This window comes from Neovison vison, chromosome 5 (assembly GCF_020171115.1).
Source record: "Neovison vison isolate M4711 chromosome 5, ASM_NN_V1, whole genome shotgun sequence".
NCBI classification, from domain to species: domain Eukaryota; kingdom Metazoa; phylum Chordata; class Mammalia; order Carnivora; family Mustelidae; genus Neogale; species Neogale vison.
This window is the reverse complement of record NC_058095.1, coordinates 166,667,414-166,683,004: the sequence shown is the minus strand read 5'-3', so window position 1 is coordinate 166,683,004 and position 15,591 is coordinate 166,667,414. Positions and strand designations below refer to the sequence as shown.

Below are 15,591 nucleotides of genomic sequence, written 5' to 3'. Positions count from 1 at the left end.
ACAGCTGGACTCAGAGCCGCAGGGAGGGTCCGCTCGGAACCTGCCTCCGGCCGGACACACGCTTCATTTCCAGGACACGCCCATGGCCCGTGGCTTGGAGAACAGGGCAGTGGGGTCCAGGCCCACAGGCTTCCCTGGGAGTAAGACCAGAGGAGGAGACTTTTCTGCACGTTACCAGCAAACTTAAGAACGCGCGACTCCGACCTCTCTCCTGGGAAAGTCACTGCAGGGCACCTTCTCCCTGGCAGAAAGACCCCCAACGTCCCTTTCAACAAAATGCAAGTCTTCGAGGCCAGAGCGTGAGCGAGGAGCAGTCCTTTACCACCTCCAGGGGCTTCCCGGGCCCAGGCGGGGCCTTTCCCCCCCACGGGAAGGAGTGCGCACGGCACAGCACGAGCCCAGCTTCTAGCCAGGACGTCGCTGCAACCACCCGGGACGCGCGAGGTCAGCGCCTCAGGCCTCAGACACACTGACCGGCACCCTAACCACCTCCTCACCCCTCCCGCCCCCAAGCGACACGCGGCCATGCAGCTCCGTATGGGGCAACTGTCCCATCTGTCAGGGAAGGAAGAGGAGGGAGCCCCCACTTCCGGCTGGGAAGGGCTCCAGCACCTGCGTCTACAAGCCCGGTTTCAAAGCTCCCTGCAGTTGCAAAACCCCATGAGATTGTTTAATTTTGTGACTTCCCTCCTGCCTCAGCTGGTGCTTGTGCTGGGGGAGGGCACACCAGGGCACCCTAAAACAAGGACGGGACACCTCGTAACCCACAGCCAGCCTCCTGCGAGCCTCCTTATTTACGCAACATTAAGGCAAACATTCGTCTTTTCTGTTGTATCTCATCACTCAATTTTCAAAAAGAAAGGGGGGGGGCGCCTGGGCGGCTCAGCGGGTTAAAGCCTCTGCCTTCCGCTCGGGTCATGATCTCAGGGTCCTGGGATCGAGCCCCGCATCGGGCTCTCTGCTCAGTGGGGAGCCTGCTTCCTCCTCTCTCTCTGCGGCCTCTCTGCCGACTTGTGATCTCTGTCTGCCGGATAAACAAAATCTTTGAAAAGAAAGAGAGAGAGAGAGAGAGAGAGAGAGAGAAGGGTTCAGAGGTGCAGGAGAGCTGACGGCCCCGGACAAGCGCCTCCCGCACGGTCTGGGCAAACCACGAGGTGCAGCACCGCAGCCGTGCGGGACTTCACACCGGACCCCCGCTCGGCCCCGGGACAGACGGACAGGTTGGACTCCCGCATCAACAGCTCCCTCCTCACCTCCCTGCCTCTGAACTAGGGTTACTTCTGTCCATACAGGAGGGATAAGACATTTTTTGGAAAAGCAAATAAAATAAGAGGAACAGAAGACCCGTTCGAGGCGGAATCCACGCCGTGAATCCTTCCGCACAGGAAGATGCCGCGCCGGGCTGCGCGGGCCCGATGGGCAGCCTCACGCTCAGAAGTTACCGGAACACCGGCCGCCGTGCCGCATGCGGGCCTCAGAGGGTCCCAAACGTCGCTCTGAGGGAAGACACGCTACGTAAACCCACCAAACACAGCACAGACGTTTAAACCACCTGAACCACCTGTACGGACCCTTAAAATTCAGGGTACGAATCCAAGGTCCACTTCCCAGAGACCCACAACGAACCCGTCGTAGCGCCGCACGCCTGCCAGCATGGCGAAGGCGGACCTGGTGGTCACGTTCCACCGTGCAACCCTGAACGAAGGGTTCACAGCCTCATTCCTAACGAGGGGACGCGACTCGACAGGACACAGACACGGGGCAAATGAGCACAGAACACGCAGAGAAACGCAGGAGAAAATACGCAACTTCTCGGTCGAGAAATGCAAACTAAAACAAAATAATTTAAAATCTTATCTACCAAAAGGAGCAAGTTTGCTGGGCTTTTAAACTGAGTTTCAAGCCAAACGCGTGCCGATGCGCTCCCTGCCACAGCCTGTCGAAGCAAGCACGACCCACACGGTCGTTCTGAAGTCACCGGACAGCGTCGCAGAGACGGTGTGTGCACACGTGTCCGCCGTGTCGCGTGCAAGTGCATGTGTCCGGGATTTCGTGCCGGATGTCGTCACAGGTCAGTGCAGGGTTGAGAGCCGGCCAGAAGCACGGGAAGGGGGGCCTCGGGCACCTTGGCACGGCGTCCGGGCGGGCAGCGCATGCAGCTCCCCGGCGTGTCACACGACACTGAGCCAGAAGGTGCCTGGGGGGTCCCACCGCTAACTCAGCTGCGCCAACACCCCCCCGCGCAGACGACCAGCTCTCGCGCCCGTGCTTCCTCGCAGACGCCTCGAAGCTGAGTGCAGGAGAAGCCAGGCCGGATCCCGAAGGAGAGCTTCCCGACTGCTCCACTGAAGACGGGTGGGGCGTTTTAAACGCTTACAGAGAAGAGCTTTTCAGAAAGGTGGCTCTGTGGTCTGTGACGAAGGTGTCCCCAGAAGTCGCACCGCCAGCCAGGCCGGGCACAAACGCGGCGGCCCCTCCCCAGCCGTCGGAGACACACCGAGGGCACAGACTCTGTGAGGGCCCTTCTACGCAGGAACTCACTCGTCCACCACTGCGCGACGGCGAAAGTTCCACGCTGACCTCTCAGTCGAGCGGCGCGTCCTGCCTGGGGCCCCATCCCAGTTTCCCCAGCGCACCCCGAATGCTGAACCACGGGAAGCCCGGGCAAGAGCGAGCCCGCCACCACAGCCCCCGCACTTGGTACCCTGCGCGCACACGGACGGCCTCTCCACGTCCGACTGACGCCTCGGCTGCGCACGTCGCCGGCGGATCCCACAGCTCACGCCAGCGGGACCCAAGGAAACCGCCCGTTGCTGCTTCAGCCCGTTTCAGCCTCGAGGTCTGGGTCTGAAAAACAATACTCGGCACGTGTGTTTTTAGGTAAGCTCGTTAGTCTCCGCGTGGCATCAAAGCAGGCCTCATGCCGCCGTCCCTCCAAAGCTTAGATCGGACGCCTTCTTCCTCAGCCTCCAGCTCTCGACGCCGTTCAGAGAACTTTCCGTAAACTCACAGGAAACAAAGTGGAGTCACAGACCAGCTTTTGAAACGGAGGTCACACATCTGCAGAGGGACCCAGACACCCTCTTCCAGCAGCTGCCACCGCACTGCCCTCGGCCCGACCGGGCTCCCCGCAGGCAGGAGCCCTCGGGCTCGCACGCCGGAACCTGCAGGGGCAGGGCCGACCCCAGGAAGCGCCGCTGCCGCCGCCCAACACCCCCCTGCAGCAGCACCTCCGTAATCTTACAGACAACGGCTACCTCCCTCTTCTTTACCAATCTTCGCAGTACCGAGGACAAGAACACGGATGTTCTAGCGGCTCACAAGGAGTCTGGGCTCTGCAGGTGACCTTGAGAAAATCCGCGGCCCCACACAGCACACGGGCACACACACGGCGCATCCAGGCACACGATCGGGTCAGCGGCCTTCCCCTTCCTACGTCTCCCAAGGGCAACTTACAACACACGAGCATGTCTAAGCAACTGCAATTCCTGTATTTTCTCTGAAGGCCACGTTCGCGTCTGGAGCCCTTGTCAGTGCTGAAAATGGGACTGTCATCTCAGCCCGGCGAGCCTTCCCAATGGTGATCTGAGTCCAGGGGAGCCTTGGCTGGCACAAAACGAAATTCCGATACCTAGCTTCATCAATCACTACATAATCTACATTTTTCACCTCTCGGGGTGATGAGACCCCCTGGCGGAGGGACAGGTCCACGGCTGTGGGAGCAGAGACCCACACAGTCCGAGAGTGGCAACTGAAAGGTCGCCGCCGTGTGCCTTGCACAGCCAAGACTCTCTCCGTGGGACTGCAGAAACACTGCCCACAGCGCTCATCGGTGGAGGGCTGAGCCAGGGGGTCCCACGTGGCGCTGGTGGGAAGCCCCGAGGCAGTGGCCTGCTGGCTGCACGGAGCCCCAGGTGTCGGCCTCCATGGACCGCAGGAGGGAACGCCATCCCTGCGTGGCCATCTCTACAGCCAAGGAACTCCGGCCCGGATCCCTCTCCTGTTGCATTCGGGAAGTGAGCCCCAAACCGCTGCTCACGGCCACCTCTGGGAGTGACTGCGCTGGGGTCTCACGTTCCCACACGGTTCTGTGCCAGCTCCCTCCTCTCCACACCAGCTACAAATACAGACTTTGGATTTTTACCGTCTGCATTTTTCGTTGCCCGCTTATACCAACACAATCCCTGCAACCAAAGGTCAAAGGCCTACAGCCCACTCAGCCCTGGGGCCGGCCAGCTTCCTGGAGACGGCGGCAGCGGGCCTCCACGCCGACGCACTGCCCCAGGCCGCATGGCCCTCTGTGTGTCAGGCCAGAGTCAAGCCAGGGAAGCAGGGGGGCAGGCGGGGTCCTGCCCCCAGGACCCCTGACGGGAGCCCACGCGCTCCTGTCACGCACACCTCCAGGTGGAGACGCGCTTGCAGGACGCAACACTCACGACTAATTGCCACGGAACCCGCCTTGTTTTCACGCGTTGCTAGAAAATGCAAGGCTTTTTTTAAGCAAAGGAAAGACAGTGTTTTGTCTAGATACCCCTTTTAAACACACAGAAATATTTATTTGTGTGTTAGCAACAGAAAGCACAAGGTGCAGACCGCGTCAGAGCAGCTGGGCCCCGGGCAGGGCTCCTGCAGGCCCCACACGCCCACGTGCACGCTCCTCCTGTCCCCCCATTCCAGGGGAAAGAGCGCAGCTTCCTTGGGGGCCTCCTCCCTCGGCCTCCCCTGCCCCGCCTCCCCATGCCTCCAGGTACCCCCCTTGCCCTCCTGCCCCTGGGGCAAACCCCATTCCCCCCCACCCCAACCCCGAGCCCTTCCACACCCCAGCCTCCCCATTACCCCTGCCCCCTCCAGCCCCTGTAGGCCCCTCATGCCCCTGGCTCCCCTCCTGCCCCAACACCCCCACCTGGGGCCTCCTCTGTGTCCCCAGCACCCCCCACCCACACTGCTCCGGGCCCCCTGGCCCCTGCAAGCTTCATGAGAGCAGCCAAACGGCACATCTCGCTCTCTCCGCCGGGCACGGGCCCTCATCAAACCGCAGAGGACGGACAGGATGGACGCATGAACAAAACGAGCCGGCCGGCCTTGACTGGGCATTTCCCCCTCGTCCCACATGCTGACAAATGAGGCAAACACGAGGCACAGAGGAGCCGCGGGCCCGGCTCGGGTCGATCCTAAACAGAGACCCACCACAACAGGAGTGAAAAGTGCAGCTCTTCCCGCCTTCCCAGACGACACCAGGCCCCTCCACCGGGACGCAGCTCGGGGTTAGCCTACAGCAGCGGTCTGTGCGCCTAGATGCCTGCCCAAGGCCACGGCATGGCCCACAGCTCCCCACTCAGGTCAGGACGGCCATCGCTGCCCCCGGCCTGCTGACCCTCCCTAGGCCCTCTCCAGCTGGCTGCTTCTCTCCCTCACGGGCGGCTCCTGCCCTTTAAGCCCGCCCACACCCACCACCCCATCACCCTCAGCCAACAGGCTCAAGCCATCAGCACCCCAAAACCGCTGGTGTCCCTGAGCCTCCGCGGCAGGGAGGGAGCTACTACGCCATCTCCCCGGATTCTCCTCACCAAAATCTGCCTGGCTGACCTGTCCCTGTGCCCTAAATTTGTCCTCCTTCACTGTGACCCCCAGAACCTAACTCCAGGCCTCTCTAGACTTCCACAGGGCCCCCAGAGCTCTGTAAAGCTGGGGTCCCAGCCCACCCCCTTCAACCCAAGACTCAGCTGCCACCCAGACTGGCGGGCTTGGTCTTGCACTTAGCTCAGACGGGTGCGGGTGCGCCGCCACCCCAATTACCTACAGCTGCTTCCCCTCCAACAGCGGGCGCCAGAGTCACCTCCCAAATTCAGACATCACCCCCGTGGCTTGACAAAACTAGCCAGCTAGACAGAAAGCCTACGGCCCTTCCTTGGACCACACCCCCCATTCCAGCCCGTCCACCAGGCCCGGTGAGACCGGGTTCCAGCCACGCCCCATGTGCCAGCTCTGGGCACGGGGAGGCCCTTCCCTCTGCTGTCTGCTGGAGCGGTTTCTCCGCCTCAGCTACCCCACTGTCCCCTCCAGTGTGTCACCCCTCATCAGTTCCAGGGACAGCAGCCAGAGGGCCGCCAAAGGCTGCCCCTGTGGACGTGCCGGCTGCAGGAGACGGCGGAGGTCCCCCGGGCTCCAAGAGGGCCTCCCGATCACAGTTAACCAAGTCCGCAAGCGCGGCTCCCGGAGCGCGCGCACCCAGACTCCTCCTTCACTGAGCACACACCCCTTGCCGGGCGTCCCCGGGGGCACACACCCGGGCGGGGCCGGCCACCCGCAGATGCGGCCCGCGCTCACGCCGCCAGCTCCCATGGGACACCGACTCTGACCTGAACTGACACCCCAGCAGGCGGGGTGCCAGCGCGTGCACTTGCCCGCCACGCTGGACGGCAGGGCCGCTGCAGGCCTGGGTGCCCGGCGAGGCCCTGAACGCGGCCTTCTGCAGAGCGGTGGTCTGGCTCGCGGCCCCTGCAGGGCGGCACGGGCAGGGGCGCCGGGGCCCAGGCGGACGCGCGTCCAGCTCTGGGCAACGCGTACTAAGCCGCCCTGCGGCGATGTCCAGGCACCCGCGGCGCAGCCAGAACCGCGGGGCGCAGGCACAGACCGCTCTGGGAACGAACTTAAAACTGACAAATACGGAAAGAGCCAAAGCAGGACTTTGCACATTTCATTCGTCACCAAATCTCGTTTTTCTAAACCAGAAACAAAAAACGGGAAAGGAAAACGTGGCCACAGCGAGTGCGTAGCGCCGACCTGCCCCCTTCGCCTCCGCGCCAGCAGGTGCGCGTGTCCCTGCGCGCCCGGCCGACCGCGAACACGCGGGGAGCGGTGCCCGCAGCGAGCCCCGGCCCCCGGCCCCCGCCGTCCACGCGGGCGCACCCGGGCGCGGGGCCACAACGGCCGGCGCGCGGACCCCGCACTTACATCTTTGGCCATGTTACCAGACCCGCGACGTCGACGCTGTCCGGGCTCGCCCTCCGCAGAAGAAAACGGATTTTTCTGGTAAGAAGGACGGAAACAAGAAATGAGTAAGAATGAAAACCCCGATGGCCCAGGCACCCCCCGGGGCCCCCCCCCCGGCCCTCCCGCCCGCGCAGACCCCGACGCCCGCCCGCGCCCCCCGCCAGCGGGGACAGCCCACAGGCCCACACAAAGGGCCGGCCGCCCCAGGCCGCCCCCGGCCGCCGTGACAGGTGGGCTTCCGGCCCCGCGGGCCTGTCACCCCAAGGCCGCGCGCGCGCCTCCCGCGCCGGAACCGGCAGTCAGGGCAGCGCCGCCCCCACCCCGCGCCGCGCCCGCGGGTCCCTGCACCCGGCGCTCGGCCCGACCCCGGCGCCCCGGCCCCCGGCCCCCGCCCGCGCCCCGCCCGCAGGGCCCCCACCTCCCCCCGCGCGCCCCGGGCCCCGGCCCGCCCGCGACCCCGCCGCGCCCGGCCACCCGGGGCGCCCCCGACGGCGGCGCGGACTGGGGGGCCCGGAGCGCGGGAGCCGCGGAGCCGGCGCGCACACGCGGCGGGACGGCGGCGGGACCGGGGCGGGCGCCCGCGCGTCCGCGCCCCCCGCGGGACCCCGGCCCGCCGCACCTGGCTGGCTCCGGCGCGCGGGCACGGGCGGGGTCCCGGCGGCGCGCTCGGCCCCGGGGTCCCTGCCCTGCGAGGCGCCGGCGCGCGGGGCTCACCCTGCGAGCGGGCGTCGGGCGGCGTGACGTGCGCGGCGCGGCGACGTGACGTGGGCGGCGGGCCGGCTCCCGCAGCGCGCCTGCGCGCCTTTTCGCGCCTTCGCCTCCCTCCTCCTCCTCCCGCCTGTGCGGCCCGCGCGCCCGGAGGGGGATGGGCTGCGCGCGCGCGCGGGTGCGGGTGCGTGTGCGCGTGCGCGCCGGGCCGGGACGGAGGCGGAAAGTCTGGCGCTGGGAGGCGGGGGTGCGCGCGCACTTGGAGAGGGGCCGGAGGTGCGCGCACCCCTGGAAAGGGGCCACAGGTGTGCAACGTGCCGGTGTGCGCGCACACTTGGACAAGGGAGGACGGTGTGTACGTGACGGTGTGCGTGCACACTCCGAGAGGGACCAGAGGTGTGCAGCCGTGGGGGCAGGGGGAAAGTGCATGGGCGCGGGTGTACGCAAGGGAGAGGGGCCAGGTGTGTGCATGTGCTCGTACAGGAGTGTGGGGGTGTGTGTTCATGCAGGCGGAAGGAGGGTAGATCTTGTGCGCACAGGCGTTTACGCGGAAAGGGGGTTGGAGGTATGCGTGTGCAGGCGTGCGTGTCCTTGGAGGAGAGGGCAGAGGTGTGTGCACACTTGGATGGAGGCCAGCTGCGTGCGTGTGTGGCTGTACACACATGGAGGAAGAAAGGCAGGTGTGCGCACGTGAAGAGGTGGTGTGTGTACACACGTGTGCAAGTGTACTTGTGGAAGAGAAAGGCAGGCTGGGTTTGTGCAGTGAGCGTGTTTGCCCATGCGCGAGAGTAGGTGAGCGGAGAAGATGGGGTGTGCGTGCACCCAGCGCAGCAGGCCCCGTCCACCTGCGGGGCCAGCGGGCTCCCTGTCTACACCCAGCCTACTCCTGACTCCTGCCTGCCGGTGGGCGCTCAGGAGGGAAATCAGGCAGCCCGTTGGCTCCCCGGCACGGGGTGGGCCTGGCGGACCCCGAGCCCAGAGTCGCCTCTTCCCTGGAGCCACCCCGCAGGCTAGATCCCAGCAGAGGGCGGGCTGGAGTCCAGAGTTCAGGGCTGCGAAGCTCTGTGCCGAGAGGAGCAGAGCAAAGGCCTCTCCACTCTGAGGGCGGCTGTTCTCTTACACCCCTGCGCGGCTCACGTCCACTCCTGCTTCTCTGCCAACCGGCCGCTTCTGCGAGCACCGGACTCCACACTGGTTTCGTAGAGACGGCAGAAACGTGCACCTTCTTTGGGCAGATGAGCACAGAATGAGCCTCAAGGAAAGGTGGACAGTGAGGGTCATGAGGGAGAAGCAAAATCCTGCACATTCCTGCCTGCAGAATGGTCTTGTTTCTCTGCTGGTGAAGTGCTTGGCCCCTTAGCAGGTCCCTGGGGAGTCAACCTGCACCCTTCATGTTCAAGAGACCCTCCAGAAGTCACCTGTCCTAGCTCCGTGCTCCCTGCACGGCTTCGCTTTACTCCGTACCGTGTTCGCATCCTCGCCGACAAGCAGCAGCGGAAAGCCCGACTCCCAGCCCGTGGACCCAAGCACGCAGGGCGCCAAGCCTCTCCAGAAGAAGCAGATCACAGCACAGAGCCCCAACCCTCCCCGGGACCTCAGCATTCCAGGAATTCCGGGGCACCTGAGGGACTCAGGCCACAGTCCTGGGGTCGTGGGATCGAGTCCCGCATCAGGCTTCTTGCTCAGTGGGGAGCCTGCTTCTCCCTCTGCCTCCTTGTGACCTCCCTGTCAAATAAATAAATAAAATAAAACTAATCTAAAAAATAAAATAAAATGGTTCTGGTAATTCAACAGCATTCGCACCGGGAAACTACCCGAAGGTTTTAAGCAACGTCGCACAGACCTCACTGAGGTGAAACCCATGGAAGGCGGGAGGGCTACGGCCTCCGGCGGGGGCTCCAGGAGCTCGGCTCACGTGGGAAAAGGGCAGAGTTGGCTGGGATTTTTATTTTTTGACTCTATAATCAAACACACCACAGAACCCTCATTTCTGTGTTAAAAGGTAGCAGAATTTCTAAAATTCTTGGTTGAAGATCAAATCCTTTTGGCTGCTGCCCTGCCTTGAAGCCGCAGACTGGACATTAGAAATGGGGCCCCGGGGAGCAGTGAGCTGCGCGCCCTCGCCCGGCTGAGCCTCGAGTGCCCACTCCGCACGCACAGCTTGGGTTCAGGGTGTTGGCCTGTCCCCATCTCAGTGGCTGGCACTCAGCCCTGTGTAGTCACCCACCGTACTCTTCTGTTTATTTGAACAAAGTGATTAGATCTTCCCGGGAAAGGTCCGCATCTCCCAAAAGCTCCCTCTTTCCTTGTGGCCCTGCCTGTTGAGTCTCACGGGGTGATACAAATCCTTATCCCCACCCCCCATCCCGTTAATATGTCCTTTAAAGAGAGAATGTGTTCTAATCCCTTGAAAACTGGAATTCTAAGTGTTTATTTCAAGTTCCCTTGCCCTTGGTTCCCTCCTTGAAGACACTAGTCCTGTCTCCAGGCTTCCTGTTTTCCACGTTCTTGGGTCACAATATGGTGACATCAAGACGCGGGAAAACAGGGGTGGGGACAGGGGCTCAAAGTTATTACAGGAGAATGTTCCTAATGTGTACATGGGACATTTTCTTTGCTGAAATTCACGGGCATTTTTAGAAAACTTGGTTCCATTTATTTGTGGGTTCATAAAATATCAATAAGTCCGTGGGCTTGCTCAGCCTCAGGATGAACCCCCGGCCCTCTCCAGAGAGGTCACCTCTCCTGAGTTCCACTGGCAGGGGATGCTGCGGCCCTCACCCCGCCTCCTAGACCCATAGAGAAGCCCTTAGTCTTCCTTAGGTCAGGATTCATTTTGGAAAATTTCTGGTCCAGCTTCTTGGAAAGAGGGCCTGTCCTGGACCCTCTTATGTGTTGGGCTCCCTGTGCTTGCCTCTTACGAGACCTGTGTGACGCACGATCGTTTGCAGGCTGAAGCCACAGCCCTTTGGAAAGCACTTCTCTGAGCTGACAAATTCTAGACCGAAGCTGATCTCACCAGCCTGTTTACTGCGTTTACTGTTCAGACCCTTTTCTTTACTTACCCTTTGCCCGCACTGTGCACTGGCCTCTGCAATGCAAGAAATCCCCCTCAGTCTTTGCCATTTCACCCCACAGCCCTTCTGAAAGCCTTCTCCTGGGGGACCACGCCGCCCTGGCTAAGACGGCAACAAAACTATTTTCTACAAAATCCTACGACGTGACGTGGAAATACCCGTGTTTTCCAGCGTGTCCTTCCCCCATAGGATCCAGTTACCGTCATGGGGAGGGAGCGCAGCACTGGGCCCTACACCCTGGGTTCTGGGAAACTTGACTTTATGTACAACTGAATGCCTCTGCTCCCTTCTCTGCTACCTGTCTGCTGATGTTATAGGTTCCAAGAGGGACCTCACAGCCCACCTGCTACAATGAAGTGGACACGGAGAGAAGTCAAATGGCCTTGGATAAGTAATCTCAGCCTCTCTGATGGCCCAGGTCAGCAGAGAAACAGAGTTCTTTGATTAGAAGACAAACCCTAGTCTCACAAATTTTACCTTTCCTGCATTCCTCCCAAACTCTGAGCGCTGACAGGGCACCGAGGACTGAGAGGGACCGTGACACAAGACGGGCAGACCTGCAGACAATCTGGGCTCAGAAGCAGCACGCAGGGGCCAGGGAAGGTGGGCAGCAGCCCCACCATGCCAATGCCTCGGGGACCAGACAGTTAAACCGGAACTGCTGTTGTAGAGTCAGAATCGTGTACAGAAGCCTGGGGTGGGTGGGCTTCCTGCAGTGCCCGAGCTTCCGCCCCTGCCAGTACCGCTCCTGCCAGTCGTTAACGAGAGCCATTTCCCCCACGTAAGGAGTTACTTCTGACAGCAGCTTCCCAAATGCAAGTGTTTGCCGCAGACAGCTGTTCTAGAAGCTGCTGAGGATCCGCAGGAGTAGGGAAGAGCAGGTCACACCCAAGAGCCCAAATCCAGGGTGTGGGGCCAGGGCAAGGGAGAGGCAGGTGCGGGCAGCTGGGGCAGGAGGACTGGACACAGGACAGTTTGGGAGAAGCGTGTCTGGCAGTGGTGCTCCAGGCCGGGCAGCAGGAAGCGAGCCGCCACTAGGCCCGTGAGCGGGCACTCTTCGCCGCTGCTCCGGAAAACCTCCCGCACCACACGTACCTGATCTTTCTCCCATCTAGGTTTGCCGTCCTATAGCTAGACCACAGATTCCTTTGGGGAAAACCATTTAAGTTCTGGGCTTCAGGGTGTCTGGGGGGTTCAGTCGGTGAAGCGCCTGCCTTCGGCTCAGGTCACGATCTCCGGGTCCTGGGACCAAGCCCCACATGGGGCTCCCTGCTCAGTGGGGAGCCTGCTTCTCTCTCTCCCTCTGCCTGCTGCTCCCCCTGCTCATGCTCGCCTCTCTTGCTTGTCTCAAATAAATAAATACAACATTTAAAAAATTAAAATAAATTCTTGGCTTCACGGACACCCTCATAAGCCACTGGCGGGAGGTTGGAGCAGCCCGACTTCTTCGTAGGGCAACGGGGCGCCATGACTACCCTTCACAACGTCATCTGAGGCAGCAATCATGAACTCATGACTCTGCGCCAGAGCCCGCTCCTCCGTCCATCATCCCCCGTGCAGAGACAACTATGTCCTCCCCGCTGTTCAGAGTAGAAAGAAGTCTAATACCTGATACTAGATAGAAGTCAAATACCTCATGTGCTCTCAGTAACAAAAACCAGTCACCGGTTTGGCGCATCTGGAATCCGTCTCCTCTTCCCCATCTCCTCGGCCTCACGACTGTCCTCTTTGCAGAGGACTTTGAAATAACTCTTGTTCCTTCCTCCGATCTTGTCCCACTCGGATCTCTTATCTCGTCAGCAGCCAGAGTGATATGTTAGAAATGGATGATCATGCTACCTCCTCCTTAAAATTGTTCAGTTTACAACCTGCCTTTGGGTTGGTAAGAACCTCTGGCCCTGGAGATTTGCAGACTCCAAGCGAGGCTCTTCAGTGCACTGCTGGCCCACCCAGGGCAGGCAGAGTCCCCGGGACCTAACGCAGGGGAGGCTGCGGTGAGCGCTGGAGACAAATGTGTGTGCTGCTGGGGCTAGGCTGTCGGTCCGGCTGGTTCCGTGGTGCGGTGCAGGCCCTCCGAGTCCTCACTGGCTTTCGGTCTCAGTGTTCTGCCCGTCACTGGAGGTCCCCTCGTTGTCGTACAACTGCCCACTTCCCCTGTGAGCTGTCGGTGCTTGCTTCCTTTATCTGGAAGCACTGAAGTTGAGTGTGTGATTATTTCAGCCGGCTGCCCCTCGTGTATGTATTTGTATTTATAATCATTCTATCTTCTTGTGAGCTCCCCCTTTATCGCAGTCATATGATATCGTTATTATCATTACAGAATGCCCTTCATCTCATGTAACCATTTCCTTTGAAGATTTATTGATCCGAGAGAGGGAGCGAGTGCACGTGTGCGTGTGCAAGCTGCGGGAGGGACAGAGGGAGAGGGAGAGGCCCTCAAGCAGACTGCCCACTGAGCGCGGAGCCCAGCACAGGGCTCCCTCCCACAGCCCTGAGACCGTGACCTGAGCTAAAATCAAGGGCCAGATGCTGAACCAAGGGAGCCACCCAGGTGCCCCTCTTGTAAGAGTTTGTTTACTTACAATCCATCTTGTCTGACATTAGCACAGCCACTTCATTCTCTTCTGGTCACTAACTGTGAGTAAAATCTTTTCTGTCCTCTCACTTTCAACCTGTGCATCCTTACATCAAGACCACGTCTCCTCGACAGCATACACCGGGATCCTGCTTGCTGTCCATTCTGCCAATCTGTGTTTACACAAGTGTGCCTTATTTGTTCAATATATAGACTTATAATTGTTTAATGCATTTGTCTATTAAGTCAGATAGGAAATTAAAAGTGGAGCTGCAAATCAAGAATACAATAACTTGCCCATGTACTCACCCTGACCAGAGGGCCTCACTCCTTCTTGTGGTGTCTGGCTATGTCTAGTGTCCTTCTGGCCCAACCTGAAGGATTCTCCGTGAGATCTCCTGTAGGACAGCTGTAGTGGAAATAAACTCAATGTGCTTATGTCTATCTGGAAATGTCTTACTTTCTTCCATATTTTTGAAGAACAGTTTACCAGATACAGAATCCTCCTTTGGTGGGCTGTTTGGGATTTTTCCCCCGACATTTTAAATATGTCAATGTCATCCTACTGTCTTCTAGCATCCATGGCTCCTGATAAGAAATTGGCTGTTAGTCTTATTAAGTGATGAGTCACATCTCATTGTTGTAAAAACTCTTCATCCTTGTCTTTGAGTTTGATTATAATGTGTTTCAGTGTGGGTCTCTTTGAGTTTATCGTACTTTGAGTTCATTGGGCTTCTCAGATTTATAGTCACATATTTCATCAAATTATACACCATGGGCAAGTGGGATTTATTCCAAGGGTGCAAATATTTTTCAAAATAAGAGAATCAATCAACGTAACACATCACAATAGAATTACACACACACACACACACACAAAGTATATCTGTTAGATACTGTGACAATGTTCACTGCAACATTATTCATAGCAGTCAAAAGGAGGAAACAATCTAAGTGCCCATGGGGGGGGGTTAGTGGATAAAAAAATGTGTTATAAATATATGAAATGGAATATTATTCAGCCATATAATGGAATGAAATTCTGACACATGCTACAACAGGGATGAACCTTAAAAATATTATAGTAAGTGAAATAAATAAGTTAGACACAGGAGGGCAAAGTGTATAATTCTTCTTACATGAAATATCTAGGATGGGCAACTTAATAGAGACATAAAGTAGATTAGTGGTTACCAGTGACTGAAGGTAGTAGAGAATGGGGAGAGGTTCTATTTAATAGTCATGGAGTTTCTATTTTGGGTGATGCAAAAGTTTTTTTTTTTTTTAAAGATTTTTTATTTTATTTATTTGACAGACAGAGATCACAAGTAGGCAGAGAGGCAGGCAGAGAGAGAGGAGGAAGCAGGGTCCCTGCTGAGCAGAGAGCCCGATGCGGGACTCGATACCAGGACCCTGAGATCATGACCTGAGCCGAAGGCAGCGGCTCAACCCACTGAGCCACCCAGGCGCCCCGCAAAAGTTTTGAAATAGATAGTGGTAATGGTTGGACAACATCGTGAGCTTTGTGAGTTTGATTAATACCATTGAACTGTTCACTTAAAAGTAGGCAAAATGGCAAACTTTATGATGCATATTTTATCACAATTTTAGAAATTAATAATATACCGAAAACCATTGAATTGTACATTCTAAATTGGCAAATTGATGGCACATGAATTATAGCTCAATGAAACTATTTTCTTTTAAAAAGCTATAAAGGACAATTGGGAAAGATTATGTATGTTCCAAAAATTAGATAAGAGAAAACTTTGTTATTTTGCTAGGTATGGCAATGGTATTGTGGTGATGTAAGTGATTATCTTTTTTCCTTAGAAGAGGCATGGTGGGGGCGCCTGGGTGGCTCAGTGGGTTAAGCCTCTGCCTTCGGCTAAGGTCATGATCCCAGGGTCCTGGGATCGGCCCCGCGTCAGGCTCTCAGCTCGGTGGGGAGCCTGCTTCCCGCCTCTCTCTGCCTGCCTCTCTGCCTACTTGTGATCTCTCTCTCTGTGTCAAATAAATAAATAAAATCTTAAAAAAAAAAAAAAAAAGGAGAAGAGGAGGCACAGTGAGGAACTGAGTTACTAAGCATCAAGCCAATACTTTACTTGTGGAAGGCTGAGGGGAAATGTATGTGCGTCTTTCAGATAGGAGAGGAAGAGGAGAAGAGAGAGAGAGAGAGTAGGGGGAACAAATAAATACAGCAAAATGATAACAGTTATTTACATATGGGTGTGTATT

General features: G+C 58.3%; 1 protein-coding gene across 1 annotated transcript in view; it reads right to left on the bottom strand.

Annotated features, from left to right (window-relative positions):
• Positions 1-7,693, bottom strand: part of TFDP1 (transcription factor Dp-1) — a 41,725-nt gene extending 34,032 nt beyond the window's left edge. The window contains exons 1-2 of the mRNA XM_044250169.1: positions 7,613-7,693; positions 6,955-7,029 (exon numbers count right to left, since the gene is read on the bottom strand). Coding sequence (XP_044106104.1) covers positions 6,955-6,966 — 12 coding nt within the window. The 5' untranslated portion in view covers positions 6,967-7,029; positions 7,613-7,693. The remainder of the gene's footprint in view (positions 1-6,954; positions 7,030-7,612) is intronic.
• Positions 7,694-15,591: the final 7,898 nt, after the last annotated feature.